Source organism: Pithys albifrons, chromosome 14 (genome assembly GCF_047495875.1).
Source record: "Pithys albifrons albifrons isolate INPA30051 chromosome 14, PitAlb_v1, whole genome shotgun sequence".
Taxonomy (NCBI): domain Eukaryota; kingdom Metazoa; phylum Chordata; class Aves; order Passeriformes; family Thamnophilidae; genus Pithys; species Pithys albifrons.
The window spans coordinates 8,395,043-8,410,986 of record NC_092471.1 but is presented as its reverse complement, the minus strand read 5'-3'; the positions used below and the strand labels follow the sequence as shown (position 1 = coordinate 8,410,986).

Below are 15,944 nucleotides of genomic sequence, written 5' to 3'. Positions count from 1 at the left end.
AGAGGAAGGAAAAATCACCCAAACTGGACCCCTGGATCTTGAGAAATGGTCACCTGTCACTCTTGTGGGAGGCTTTGGTAGGGCAGCATTAGGAAAACAGCTCCTAGAAGCCCATGAGATAAGTCCAGAGCAGACGCAGCCTTAAGGGAGCCCTGTGTGCAGCAGCAGGGGCTTCTCCCAGGGCAGTAAATGGCTGGTGTTAGCCTTCAGCATCTCTTTTGCAAAAATTTTCCTGAATTCTTTATTAAGATGGTTTGTCCAGTCTGCTTCCCCACTACCTCAGTGCTCTCATTATTTGACTAACTTCCCTCTCCTTCCCAGTCTGTCCCTTCCCTGGTATGAACTGATGCTCACTGAAGCAGGACCAATGGATGGCGGACCGGAGGATGAGCACTACAGCTTTGCAGCCTCCCTCATGCTCCCAGCCTCTCCAGGCTAGTGACAGCACTCTTTTCTGATGATTTGTGACTAAATCATGATCCTAGAGCCACTGGTGTGCAGGAAAAGGGTCCTCTACAGGCTCTAATTCCAGTCTTTTTCATAAATTCCCACTCAACTATTTTCTTAGCCCACTCAAAATCAGGACTATTGCACTTCTGTAAGAAAGGACTTTCAGGAGGTCAGATCTTTCCAGCTGAAGCTCTCAAAGGCTTAGGATCACAAAGTGGTGTGGTACTTCCCTCCCTCCCTTTCTCCCTCCCTCCCAATGGCTCCCCACCAACTCCATACAAAACACTAAAACTTTCCAGGTTCAAGCTCATTAAAAACAGAAATCACATTTTATTTGCCAGCTCCAAAATGATTAAAAACAGGAAATCACATTTTATTGCCATAAAGTGTTGATTTATCACAAAAAATATAGCAGTATAATAGGTAAAACAAGGTATGCAGCTTGGACAACAAGCCACTATCCACACTCCTTCATGTCCAGAAAAAGTGACAAAACCCTGAGAGGAAGGGACAGCTACACACCCTGCTGCATTGTTCCCAAGGAACCATTATCACAGTAAGAGACGTTTCTCAGCACACCAAATGTATTAATTCTATCCATATTTTTTTCCCTTTGTCAGGAATTCACTTGTATTACAAGTGAGGTCAGGTTCTCTTAACCCAACACCCTCCTGCCTAGGTAGATGCCCAAGTCTGTGTTCCTAACTACCTTACACACTTCATAACTTTTCATTAATCTCACTATTTCAGCAAATTTTGGAGTAACAGCTCTACAAGGCAGTTGTAACCTTCACTTTAAGTAAAGTTCTGCTTCTTTTGGCCCTACCGCAACACTGATAACACTGTTAAAATCTTTAAAAAAGCACTTTGAGTCTCCTTTAGAAGGGAAATCACAAATCTGAGTGAAAGGTGCAGAAAACAAACTGATGGGTAAAGCCTTGGTAAGAGTAGGAGAGTAGGCGCACCAGAATTCAATGGTTACTCTTTCATTCTGCAGATTCTAATGACAGAATATGGAAATGTGGGATTTCTAAATTACAGACAGATGAATGCTGAGCACAAGGCATGACAAAAGACAGCCCTTTGGGGATCCTAAGGGAAATGATGAGAAATAGAAAGTAACCTGCTTCTCACCATGCTAAAGTCTTATTTCCTGTGAAGACAACTTTTTGCCACTCAATATTTGTTTAGATAATACACAAAAACACACACACACAAAGAGTACCTCAACATGAAATCCTGAGCAGCCTCACAGCACAAGGCTTAGACAGATAAAAATAGTTTGTGTTCCCTGAGTTATGGTGCCAGGCAGCAGCACGCCAGTTCACCTCTGCTGACCACACACCACTGTGGATGGCAGAGCACAGCAGAAGGCAGTAACTGCACATCAGGGCACGTATGCGGAGCACCTTTGGGCTCAAATTCCTGTATCTGAGGAGCACCTGAATGTGTCTTTACTCTCTTCCACATCCGTATCTGCAGTCCAGCTGGATACCAGTTGGATGGGGCCAAGCATGCCCAGTCCAGCAGCCTGGGGAGCCTGCTATGTGTTATCCTGCCCTCTCAACCTAGATATCTGGTGAGATCTCAGTGCCTAATTTACCTGTTCCTCCCCAAAGACTGAAGCCTTAAAAATAAATAATATGGCTCACTTTCATTTGGGGGCTGGATTTTGAAGAGCAGGGTGTTGATTTGCTTTTTTTTTTGCTTATTTTTTTTGCTTTTGCATTGTACCTTTCTAATATTAATGGACAAACCCCACATATATGTTAAAAAATGGCCATCCAAACAGCCATCTCATTGTTGCGTGTATACAAAGGCAGACACAGTAGGAATCTCATGTTCCTTTTCCTTTTTGGGATCTACAATATGGCTGTATCGTTCTCCTCGGTGACGCTCCAGGTAGGGGCCCCAGTTTGCTGCAGGCCGGCAGCAGCTCACAATGCGCTGGAAAACAAAACCAAGAGGCATTTCATGTCTTGCTTTAGTCGAGGCTACTATTAAAATTCAGTAAAGCTGTAACTCCAGATATGCACTGCAACTCAACAAATGGCAAATCACCAAAGCCGTTTAAAATTATTCCAAATATCTTTGGGTTCAGTGGATTCTGGATATTGAGGCAAAGAACAGAGAAAGTTGTGACCAACAGGACTGTTTGGCAAAGCTTGGCAAGCACAGCATACCTCAGTTCTGGGACTTGCTTGTTTCTGTGAGGAATGGGATGTAAAACTCCCAGAAAATTGTATGGGGATAGAAGGCAATAAAAATTCTTCAGAGAATTTAAAGCAGCTAAAATAACACAGAACCCATGAAAATCACTCTTGAATGTGTGTGTGCACTCCCAGAGAACCAGACTGTATCTTCTTATCAAAACACAGTAGAGTAAATTTGCCTCTGATGCAACTACCAGAGCTATATTTTGGTCTAAAAATCCTATTAATGAATTCAAAGTAGTAAATGTGTTAGAGGAAAAAAGCACATGTAGTGCTTATAATGCCAAAGAAACAAAGATTTGAAGCTATGACAGCTTTTTTTTGCACCCTTACCTGCCAAAGGTTTCCCTCAGCTTTAACTATTTTTACAATAGCAATAATGGGAATCCAGATGACACAGAAGATGATCATGCACCAGCCAACAGCAGTTCCCCAGGTTGGATATGGCACTGAGCCATAAGAGGGATTTGAAAACGTGACCAAAGACCAGACCAAAATAGCCTATAAAAAATGGTGAAAAGTGTAAGAGAGAAAAGCAGATTTCCAGCAAAATTGAACTTGCACTGTTACTCTTGGGAGTGTAGACCCAGCTCACTAGCAACTGATCTAAATCTCCAGCCTCTCCTAAGAGAGGACCCAAGGAAAGGGTCCTTTCTGCCTCAGAAAGCAGAGACAGTATTTGCTTCCCTGACACAGCCATGCCCCATCTTTATACACAGAGCCTGGGCATTCAGCCCTGAATCTTCATGTGAAACACTCTTCAATATTAAATTACTAAGTTCTGTCACACTAACAAAATTCAGTCATTTGCACTCACTGTTAACAGCACAGGAGTAATGAAAAACCAGCACATTCTCCACCACAGCCAGAATGAACGGTGCTTCTTTCCAATCATCATTTCAATGTCTTCAATGAACCTATTTCCTCCTGTTGAAAGACAACCATAGGGCACATTGTAAAGCACATGTCTCCCATGCAGGTGTCGTTACTCAAAAGAAGAGAGGCAACAATCAAGGACAGTTTCTCCAGTTCTGTGGTAAGTTTTAAAGCTCTTCTGACCAGCAAGTTATAAATTCTTTATTGCAGTAATTAACATTCATTGACCTGGCAGTGTTCATGGCCAGGTTGGATGGAGCTTTGAGCAACCTTGTCTAGTTGAAGGTGTCCCTGCCTCTGGCAGAGGGTTTGGAACAAGATGATGTTTAAGGTCCCTTCCAACTCAAACTGTGCTGCGATTCTATGATATACACTGTGCCTGCAATTGCTTAGTAAAATTATGGATTTTCAACACAAAAAATTTACCGTAAATGTAGACGATGCCTATTAACTCCAGAACAGCTGAAATAAGGATTCCCCATCCAGCACAAAAATGATCTATTAGGTTAACCCAGTAAATTCCTGCCTGTAGAGCAAACATTAGAGGTTAAAATTTGAGTAGTAACACATTTGCACAAATAAAATAAATTGCATTTGTTCAAGGCAGTTTAACTAATCACTACTGTGAGATTTTAAATTCCCAGTACTTCAGGTTAAATACACATTTGTGAATATTATTTTGTTTGAATATGTCTATGTAAAGTTGAAAATCACATCTGACAAAGTACTATATATTTGTATGCCAAACCCAAGAGATAGATACATATATATATAGGTATATATAGATATATATACAGAGTATACATAAAGAGCTGAAAGGAAGATTTAAGCTTGGAGCTTACAGTAATAAAGCTGGTGCTGAAGTTTTAATATTTACCTACGGCAATAGCTATACCAGTTATCAGTTCTGAAGGGCTCCTTCATGCACAAGTTCTCCATGTGAGTTAAACACAGTTTTAAACACCAGTGTGCAATAACAGGATCATGGAAAAGGAAACAGGCTTTAAGCCATTTCATACTCTTGGGTGCTAAGTCCCTTGGAAGCTTCCCTGTCACTGCGTCTCATGACTTACATACTTTGCTTGACCATGTAAGTGACTATTCACCACAATTATCTTCTTCACATTCTCAGTCTAATTACACACATAAATCTGCATTTCTAGATGGAATAATTACAATGAAACTTTGTAGCCTTAAAAGAAATTGCCTCAAGAACTTCTACACAGTATACTTAAAATTCCTTTGCTATGTGTATATTTATAGATATACACACGCAGAAGTAAACATACAATCTACAGATGGCTGTGAGCTAATGAGTCTTTATGACATGAATAGGCCATTTCTCAATTCCTGTCCTCTTTGGTATTCAGTTCTGAACAAAAAGAACCCATTGGCATTTATTAGCAGTACACACAGTGCTACGGACATGCTGTGTGCATATACTTGTGATTACACAAACTCCTGAACTGAGGAACGATAAATCAGGCTGATGGTTCACAGGCTCTGTACAGGCCTTCTATTTAAAAGCACGTCTCAGTTCAATAATCACAGAAAGTCTTAGGTTCTTCAAGCTTCCTTCTGGGAATTTCTTATTTGCGGGTTCAGGCACACTCGCAGAATTTGAGTCTCTAAGATTGATCCACACAGGCAGGAACAGTTGGAAAGGGTATTTTGATTTGAGTTCATCACTTACAGCATAACTAAACTCACTACCAAATAGTAATTTAATGTCTTACCTGAGTAACACAGATAAGCCCAAGAAGAAAGAGGACTATGCACACACCCAGGGTTACAGGGATTCTTAATTTTTTCATAATTTTGGGATATATATCTTGAATGGTGGTTGTAAGTGTTTCTGCAAAGGAAGAAATGGGGAGTTTGAGCAGCACAATTAAAAAAGTCAATGGTCATATGAAAAGCCATGAGTCACTTAAAACCCCACTCACCTATGGAGGCAAACTGGGAGTCAAGGCCCAAGAGCAGGAGCATGAAGAAAAATAAGAAGGACCACAGAGGTGATACTGGTAACTTGGAGAGAGCCTCTGGGTAGGCTACAAATGCAAGATTAAACCCTGGAAAGTAGTGGAAGGAAGGATGTTATTGTCCTGCCTTGGTCAGTGTAAGTCCCAATACCAACAGTGTGACAATCAGCCTACCTGAATCCACAACTTCGGAGACAGGTCTCTCGGACACAAATGCCATGTGTCCCAAGATGGAGAATATGGCAAACCCTGCAAATATGCTGGTGACGCAGTTGATTACACAAACTAAAATAGCATCCTGGTAGCAGTTGTTGTGGAATTTATTGTATGAAGACAATGCAACAAGCCCACCCCATCCTACAGACAGGGAGTAAAATATCTGTGTTGCTGCATCTTTCCAAACCTACCAAAAATAAGAACAGGAGAATTACTCTATTACATACAGTACTCACCATAAACATTTAAGTCTGCTCTCTGTTCAAGCTTAAGGGTATTTTTTTTCATTTAGCCTGAATATCTAATTCTATTTCATATGAATTTTAGGATTGGTGGGATATAAAATGCTGGTGACCTTGCAGTCTCAAGCACAACAAACAATATCCTCTATTGTCTCCAAAGGCCACATCCCAAGTACATTGCCAAATACTCAAATCTTAATGGGCTAACCCTGAAGAAGAGATTCAGTTTGTTCACATATGTGGGTTGTTGAGATATGATTCTTGTCACAATGCCGAGAAATAAGGAAAACCAGGACTGGCCTGCAGGAGTGAGAACTTCTGTGTACTCTCCCACTTGTGTTTCTCACACCATGACCCAAAGAAACCACTTCTGCCTCTGCTGCAAGCCCTTAGTTAGTGACAAGCCACAAATAATTACCACAAATACCACACTTAATGCCTGCCAGAAGAAAAAAATGTCAAGGCTTTTTTTTGCACAAGGTGCCCTTCCAGGTGCACCTAACTACCCAAGTTAATTTCCTGGGTAAGGCATAGCCTGAATTTCAAACTCAGGGATCCCTTTAACCTTCTGATAAACTCCCTTAAAATTGTCAGCAAGAATTTTTCCAGCAGGCCTTGCTAAGATGAAACTCCAGCATGACCCGCAAGAGCTGATCAGAGACAATAGCACAGTTGTCACCGTCTGGTGCAGCAGGGAGGGGGCAGAGAATGACTGTCTTCTAAATTGAGAGTAGCTAGAATAGGGCCCTGGACTTCTTAGCTGATAAAATATACAGGGCAGGACACGAAGAAGAACCTGACTGGATAAAAAATAAGTTGTTCTGTAAGCAGCAAGCCCACAGAACCACAGCCCATAGAAGTGCACAGTGTGTGGCACTTCTAGAGCTGAGGCTACCTCTCACCTCTGCCTCCATCAGCTTGGTGAAATTGGATTGTCTGCCAATGTAATATTCAATGCCATCCATAGAACCTTCCAGGGTGGCACCTCGCACCAGCAAGATGAGCAGGATGACATATGGGAAGAGCGCAGTAAAGTAGACAACCTGCAGAAAGATGGCCAGGGATACACATTAGGAATGAGGGGTTCCATAGACCTCTGTGGAGGAAGAATGGACAGGCTTTAGGCTAAGATCTGCTGGTACAAAAGGAAAACAGGCAACCAGGGAAGTGAACACATGCCAACCAGCAAACCATCCAGCTTAGCTGGTTCTGGAGCTGCATTCCAGCAGAAGCAGAAGGCCCAAGCCACATATCCACTTTTCAGATAGTGCTTGACCAGTTTCAGAAATGTGTTTTTCTGATATAATTTACTGCTGTAGCAAGGTCTGGACTCAACTATCCCAGAGGTCTCTTGCTAGGTAATGCTTCTAGCAAGAGCAGTCTGAAAGCTAGTTACAATTAGGTGACCAGGGTAGAATTATCTCCTGATGAGACTGAAACCCACTCTCCTGCCTTTACCCCCACCAACCTCCCCGCTCCCCCTCAAAAAAAACCCCATAAAATCAACATTCTGGAAGGTTTCTTAACTGAGAACAAGGACTCTCAGGCACAGATCTATTCTATTGTTTGTCTAGAGTGATGGGATCCAAGCCAGCAGCAGGGCCCTTGTCACACAGGCTACATTCAACAATACTCTTTTTTTCTTGAGTCTTAGTTTCAGTGTTACTCAGACAGATAATTGACCCAGTACTGCTGGTTGCACCAAGCCATAGCATTGCACCATCACGTGGCGAGTCTGCCATTTCTGAATACCTCCTTCATGTTTGCCTAGAATAGACATTCTTTCTGTTTTTCATCTTTACCTTGTTCCTGCCCAACTAGATTCTTCCGAGTCTTACCTTACTCCCCAAAGAGGCTTACTTTTGTGCCAGAAGAGAAGTTACAAGAGGAACAGCCAACTAGGAACCCAAGGAATGTGAGATTAAGAGGAGTCATGCAACCAAACAACTGTGGCTGGGAAAGCACAGATACTCCATTTCAAAGTGCTGAGACAGAGGGCAGAAAGCTCCAAATATAGAGAAAAACAGGGGGAAAGATCAGATTGAGGAGAGGAAGGCAGACAGCAAGGAGCCATGGAGAGGCACAGTGGCAGAGGCACAATGACAGAGAGGAAAAAAAGTCAATGCAGAAAAGGTGAAAAAAAGAATGAAGGCAATTAGGAATGAAGAAGTAAATGAGAGATGCAAGATGAAGGTGAGAAAGGAGTATGGGAAAGACAGAAATAAACTAGAAAAAGGGGCTGAGACAGGGAAGAATGAAATTCAGCCTGCCTGGAGTTGACCTAGCCCAAGGAAGACTCCAGGCAGCACATGGGGATGGGAGCTCGGCAGCACCAGAGTCTGAAAACAAACATCTATGAACCCAGGTCCCTAAAAACAGCTTCAGTTTTTGAGAACAAAAAACATTTCACAATCTGTCAGGAACCTGCACACGCACATCTGTTCGCAGAACCTGACCTGTATTGTCCAAATGTCTCAGCTAGACTGGAGGTGAAAATAATCACCGGGTGTTCCCAGGGCGTGTCCCCATGTGTGCCGTCACATGCACACATCCGTCACACAGCACAGGTGACTGCCAAAACTCAGCTGGAATCACTGGCATGACAGCAACATCCCAAAATACAGGGCAGCCCTGGTGGAGTTGAGGCTCATGTGTTAAGTAATGGCTGTGTAATCAGCACCTTGCTCATATTTCATGTCACAGTTATGAAGCCAAGCAGCAGAAGGAGAGCTGAGTCCAGCAGAGGGTGGTGGGTGGTGGGTTAAGACTGTATCCTGCCTTGTGCTAACCTTCCTTGAGTCCAACTGACATTGGGAGGGTAGGATTAGGCAAAAAGTCTACTCCTTGCTCTTCCTAACGTACCTTTCCAGAAGATTTTATTCCTTTAAACAATGCAGCTCCAACAATGATCCAGGACAGGAGCAGGCAGAGAGCCAGGTACCACACAATGTTGCCAGTCTCGTCCAGTCCACTCGAGCGCTGAAGAGCCACTTTACTGAAAGCAGAGAGTGTTCCCATGAGAAGAGGGTGATAGCAGCACACACACCTCCAAGCTACCCCTTGGAAGACAATGAGCTGGTGTTACAAGACTCTACAGCCTCTTTCAGGAGCGTGCAGCTAGAATTGCATGATTCACATTGAAAACCTGAATATTTAACTGTATTTGTCCCCTCTTTTTGAAGTCTACCCCCTCTCAGTTCTCCATGCATCACCCATAAGGCCCATCTCAGCCCTCTGTGCTAATCATGAAATTCTCACAGCAAGAGAAGAGGTCACATGAATCAGTCCCAGGAACCCAGGGAACAAGAGGCAAATTGAAATGATGGGGCTAAAGAAATGCCAATTTCACAACAGGCCCAGATTCAGAATAAGGTGAATATATTTTGCACAGTAACTCCTGGGGGAAAAAAGCATATGCTATACGTAAAGATGCTAAGTAGTCCCTACTAGGACTCCAGAGAAGAGGACTTCTTTAGTCTGGAGTACTTTTTATCTTTCTGCATGTTCACTCACTTGCTTCTATTTCTACATGTAATTTTTTTTATTAGGTCCAGACTTATCAATTAAATTTTAAGTTCCCTCTGTACTGATTTGCATGCCTACGACCCTTGATTATTTTTTTCTGGGCAGGAAGATAAGACAAACATAAAAGGTACATCCAAAGCCACAATGCATAATAAAGGTATTTTTAGCAATTTCTATAAAATATTTACTTACTTCCAGTATTGCTCACTAGGAAATTGCACTGGTTTGTAGTCTATGGTGCCATTTATACACGTGAGATTATTGCTTGTGACAAATGAGTAGTTTGCATGAATGATTTCTCCATGAAAGGTTGTGTTGCAGTCATTTACTGAAAGCAAGAAAAAGGAATTATTAACACTGTGATGACTATTACAGCAAATACGTTTTCTAAACTTCAGTTTGCATAGTAAAAATATCTAGAAACAAACTTGAGCTATCACTTGCAGCTGTGACATTGTCACTTGACTGTAAATTAAAACACCAAGAATCTGGTCTGCTCACCCATCTTTCACTTATCCTCAAAAGTATTGCAAAAATCAGAATTGAGGATAGTTAAGATTGTAGCCTTGGTTCCTCTATGAAAACCTTTGCCCCAAACCAAGATTAAGCACAGATCATCTGCTTGCCACTTCATCTTATTGCCACAGAGGGCTTATTAGAGCTCTTTATACATTTTCCCTGGAAGGGTCTGGGAGGAATGGGCACTATTTGGTGTAGGGAATTTTTTGCTAGCACCTACAGTAAAGAACATTTTATCAGCATATGTATCAGGATTTTTTGGAAAAGTCTTGTTGAAGCCTATTTCATGGCAGCTTCTTCAGTTCCGTTTTGTATTCCTCCAGCACTTACAAATCCTGCACGGAAATATTTTTTGTTTTGTCCATAATCGAGCATGAACTTTTTGTCATATAAAGCATCTCAACTTCATATTATGAAACCTATGAATCTCATACGAGATTTTCAGATATATGGCTGAGTTACATTTACATTAACACTGTAAACAATGTAATCCATCCTGATCCTGTCCTTGTTATTTTAATAATCTCAGAGGTTACCTGTCAAGACATTTCCAGCTGCTAACTACTAATTACCTCACCAGCTTCACCTTTTGCCTTAAACTGGTTTGATATGGAAACTGGTGAGATAACAAGTGTTTAGCCCTACAACTGCTGCCAAACATCAAGAACAATAGTGTGGAGATATATTCTAAAGAGTTAATGAAGTGTGAACCCAGTGCCTCACTGATGACCGGGATTATCATAGCCACAGAGAAGACAGAGGGCAAATAAAAAAATACCCTACAGCAACTATAGCAGTGACCTTGTTTCATGGAAGGAAGGTGTTTGCCATGGAGCCTGATGAAAGGGAAACACCATATTTCCAGGGGCAGTATGCACTAGAAAATCCTGAGGTTTTAAAGAAGAAAAGAGGCTCCAACAAGGTGGTCTCAGCCCTCTTCTCTGTGAATTTCCCAAGCATCCAGAACTGGCGGCAGGGAAGTAGATAAGCATCACTCCTGTGTGTTCAGAGGCAAAACTCCAACAAGGACTTTTCAAGCCACGCGTAGCTGGTTTGCTTCTGTAATTTCTCCCAGAAACAATACAATTACCCAAAACAGTGATATTAAGCTCTATCTGTTAAGTATGGTACCTATTCGTGTCTTGCTGCACAATTCATCTGCCCAGGAAAAGCATTCTGACCATGGCAGCACTTTTGTAAATGAGGCAAATAAGTAGTAGAGTGCATAAGCAATGATAACGTTGTAGTAGATGGTCACAAATGTTGAGATGACGATCATAGTGATGCCCACTCCTAAGAAAGAGAAAGACACAATGTCTTAACTACCTCAAACTTGGGTTTAAAAAGAAGAAAAAGGGGAAAAAAAAGAAAAAGAAAGCCCCCCCAAACCCCCAAAACAAAAAAACCCCCAACAAACTCAAAATAAATGGTTTCTGCTTGAATTTTAAAGGGCTACGTGGGAAGAAGTTGAGGTTAAGTTTTGTTTGGTTTTTAAACAATTTTTTAGTGCAAACAAACTGAAATGGTAAAGCCATGAAAAAACAGATACGATCCAGACTGACCAGCTCAGAAATGGTTTTGACACAGAATTTGAATCTGGCACATAGAAAAATGGGACTAGTTGATAAGACCAAGTCTAAAGGAGAAAATCAGTATTTTGTTCTCTCTCGATTCAGAGGAAAATAAAAGAAACTGTACTGGGACTACCCAAGCCATTTTTAAGATTCCACTGTAATGAAGGCTTTTGGCAATAAATGAGCAGCAACACAGAACAGTAAATCTGTGCCCATACTACTGTTCTCCTCCTTTGCTAAAATGAGTTTTGTTTTGTGGGTTTGGGACAAACTGCCCCAGTCATCTTAAAGAATATATCTAAGTTTCTATCTTACAGGCATATAAAAGATTCACTGTGTTTACAAGCTTTTGCTTACACTGCTGTTGTGAAAGTTTGCTTGCACTTCAAAATACAGACTGATAAAAAGAATAAACATTGTGGCAACCAGTTTCTATGGAAGGTGGCAAGAAAAATTCTTATTGCATCAGAAAGAAACTTCCTTGTTCCTACATTAATTCCTCTGGTAGATAAAGAGGACAAATACAATCAATTGCATAGCCCTTTACACCCATGGTATAGGACTGGAATTGACAGGAGTGAGTAAATCACATGGCTAGTTGTTTCCAAACAAATCTCCCTATGAAATGCAAACCCTCTCAGAGACAGGCAAACTATCACTACAGACTGCAAGGATTTCCCTTATCTCAAGAGGCACCTCACCTTACAAAGCCAGAGTCTAGGCTATTTAATCACACCAGCAGATGACTCCCAAGGCAGTGCTGGATGACTGTGTGCACAGCATTGCACACAGACCAGGCACACGTGCCTGTGCCAACACTGGCAGCCAAATACAGAACGAGTCCCTCCAACACAGAACTGCCTTGCAAGCTACAATGGACATGAAGCATAAAGAAACAGTGATAAAGTCACCTTCTAAAAATTATTTTCCATCTGTTGCACATAGCAGCAGTTGTTTTACTGAGGATTTCCCACAGACAGCTAGCAGAGTAATTTTCTTCTGGCTGCAGTGAGGGTGGTGTGCTGCTTGACACCACGAGAATCATTGGTAGACTCTGTCATAAATTACAACATTTTCAGGGAAATCTTTCATTAACAACTGGTTATTAACTGAATAATAAGGAAGTATGTACCTGAGAACATAACCCTGACCTTGTAATGTTGGAAATAGTTGCTACACAAAAATTGGCATCTCAGAATTAGTAACTTTGTGAAGAAATAATTAATTCACATCAGTTTATTACTAGAACAAAAAATATCTGAGGAAACACAACAAAACTAACCTTGAAACAATGGTAGTATTCTCCAGACAGAAACTGGCCCTAGACTGGCAAACTGCCCAAGGGAACATTCCATGAAAAATAGAGGCAAGCCAGCTAATGCCAACATCAAGGCGTAGGGGATCAGAAAAGCACCTGAGGGGAGAGAAGTGGGGGAAACCACAATCAAAAACACAGAAAAAAACAATTTTTTGGCATTCACCTCAGTTTTATCACATTTTATACTACCCCTTTTTCCCTCCTCAAATATCTCCCTGTAGGGTTTTGGTTGGGGTTTTTTGGGGTGGTTTTGTTTTGTTTTGTTTTGGTTGGTTTTTTTTTTTACAATAGAGAGATTTATTTCTAAATCCCATTTTCTTTAAGACTAAGTAGTACCTGCAATGACAAGACACAAATGATCAAAACTTCTGATTTACCAAGGAAGGTTTCTCTTATAGAAATCAAAGGATTTTACAAAAACTACTGAAGACATAGCACTCTTATACAAATAGAATACTGCTCAGCTGTAAGCAACATTAGCCTTGTCTATTTTCTCTATACTCTTCCAGTGCTTAATTTAAAAAGGAACAGAAACATTCTTTTATGTACTTAGCTGTGATTTGCAACTGCTCTGTTCAAGCAGCTACTGCACATCAAAGCATGAAAATTATTTTCTACAGTTGGCCGAGTCCTGTGTCAAACAGTCTCTCAGTGTAGCTCTTGTTCAAGTCCATTTTAAAGTGTAGGTTAACCCGATATCAGTAAGCATCCTGTTCTGTGAAAGGGACTGCCACTTCTTTGTGTGTTCACAGAAGACGGGAAAAGTGAGAACACAAGTTTCATAAACACAACCCTGTATCCCTGCAAAAATCTGTCCTCGTCACTCTCAGTGAACTTAAAGCAGCCAAGGACCCAGTTCTGCAAGGAACTGCAAACTCTTGATGTAATTTTTGGACTTAAATTGTCCCACAGAATTAACTGGATTACTCCTGTGTTTCAAAACAAGGATGTAATAGTTGTCTTTATCAATCATGGGCAAGGAGCACAGAGAAGGATGCAAGCAGCAGCACAAATATGCTTTAAATGCAAAGTTTCTTCTTCAATAGTTAAGAAAAAAGATCTACTACAAGGACTTATGTCACAACTTACTTTGTTTTCACAATTTTCTTCAACGAAATGCAACCTAGCCAAGCTCACTCCCGTAAAACTTCTGTACAGAGACTCACCCCTGATGTTCCATAAGTACAGCATTATAGGCTGTGCTGCATTTACAGTCCAGAATTTTACTTCAATGACTTTTAGACAGACCAAATAGGTGCATACAAGTAAGTTCTCTGCAGTTACTTGGCATTTACATTCTCTTTAATTACCAGTGGTAGCCTGGCAAGTAGATAAAGCTCTCAAATATCAGCCAGAGAAGCCGGTGCCCCCACTTGGTTTTGCTATTCATTGTTCATTGTGTTCATTGTGTAAGCAGGTAGAGGCTCTCCCTGCCTCGCACTTCCTAAGTATCTGATTGAAATAATTATTGAGCTTAGATAATTATTCCAGCTTAGGTTGTCTGCATGTCAAAACAAAGGCGCAGAGAGGATTCAGCTGTTCTCTATAACATACCAGGGAAGTAAGCACTGGGGAGGGATAATAGCTATTTAGGTAAGCAGAGGATATGGGTACATTGACAAAAAGATGTGTATTGGCTGTGAGTAAATCAGAAAGAGTTTTGGAACTCTCAGGTGAAAATAAACAATTAAAACTAATTACTATTTCCCTCCTCAGCTAGTACTCAAAACACAAATAGATGCTTCTTGCTCCTTTTTCCTTTCCCATAAGCAGGCACTATCCCAGTTCCCAGGGGGATGCTCTCATCCACCTTTGACAGAACATGCCCAGGCTGAGGGCTGGCCCTTGGATCTTGCCCTCCTTTCTCTTGGGGATAGCAAGGTGTGCCCACCCGACACTGCCATTCAGCACAGATACCTCCTCCGTTCTGGTAGGTGAGGTAGGGAAAGCGCCAGACGTTGCCCAGGCCCACAGCATAGCCCACCATGGAGAGGAGGTAGTCGCCTTTGCTTGACCAGTTGCCACGTTCCTTGTTCTCATCGCTGTCGCTGGAGTGGGCATCTTTTTCATTTGTCAAACTGAAGTCCTTGGAAGAGAAGAGAGAAGGCTTGTGATCACCCAACAGGCAAGCAGGGCAGTCATATCCTCATTTCTCTGTCCAGAGCAGCACCTTGGCATCGCTGGGCAGGGCAGCTAGACAGGATGGGCAAAGCCAGATAGGCTGCCAATCCAGCTGATTCGTGGCAGGTCAGCACAGACCCATGAGAACGAGTCCCACGAGAGAGCCCAAACACCTCCTTGGCAAGTTCTATCCTACTTCTCCTACCTTAATTCTCTGTGTTGTCAGCTCATGGGGGCAGTACCTCCAGTCAACTCCAGTACTTGGTCCCGGCACATAGCCAGATGCCCACATACCTGTTCAGATGTTCACGGCAACATATACTTGTATGCCCACTTTAGAAAACACCTGCCCTAGTGCGTTTCACACATGCTCAGGTGCCTAGCTCATCCCACCTTACCTGCCACTGTGCTCCTATATTCCCACATCTTTCTGGATCTCACCTGCCCATACAACTTCATACCTGCCCAGCGCTCCCACAGCTGCCCACGTTACTGCATCCTCCATACCCCACCTGTTCAGGTGCACCCACACCTGCCTGCAGTCACCTGCCCCGGTACCCCCGAACAGCTACCCCACCTTCTTCTTGCCGCAGGACAGAAAACCGGGCAGGCTGAGCATCCCCATCTCCACCGCTGCCGCTCCTCTCTGCCCGCGCCGGCTGCCGCCCGGCCCTTTATCGGGGCCAGCTCCCGCCCGCCCCTCGCCGCCCTACCGGGAACCGCGGCCCCTGGGCTGCCCCGCGGCCCGGGCGGGGCCACCTCCCGCCCCCGGGGCAGCCCCTTGCCGCCCGCCTCACACCCAGCTCCGTGCCCGCTTCCCCTCCGCACCCCGCCCGCTGACCCTTCCCCGGCCCCGCGCCCACTTCCTCACAACACTCACCTGCCTAGCCCTGTCCGGCCACCTGCCC

At 42.8% G+C, this 15,944-nt stretch overlaps 1 protein-coding gene across 1 annotated transcript; it reads right to left on the bottom strand.

The window, feature by feature from the left end:
- Positions 1-750: 750 nt before the first annotated feature.
- Positions 751-15,674, bottom strand: SLC6A14 (solute carrier family 6 member 14). Its single transcript, XM_071569331.1, has 14 exons — positions 15,614-15,674; positions 14,833-15,001; positions 12,880-13,011; positions 11,155-11,316; positions 9,697-9,832; positions 8,842-8,974; positions 6,882-7,022; positions 5,696-5,924; positions 5,486-5,611; positions 5,276-5,394; positions 3,966-4,065; positions 3,481-3,590; positions 2,997-3,164; positions 751-2,397 (listed from the first exon to the last, which is right to left on the bottom strand). The coding sequence occupies exons 1-14, from the start codon at positions 15,659-15,661 to the stop codon at positions 2,248-2,250; spliced, it is 1,923 nt and encodes a 640-aa protein (XP_071425432.1). The 5' UTR covers positions 15,662-15,674; the 3' UTR covers positions 751-2,247.
- Between the last annotated feature and the right edge of the window lie 270 nt (positions 15,675-15,944).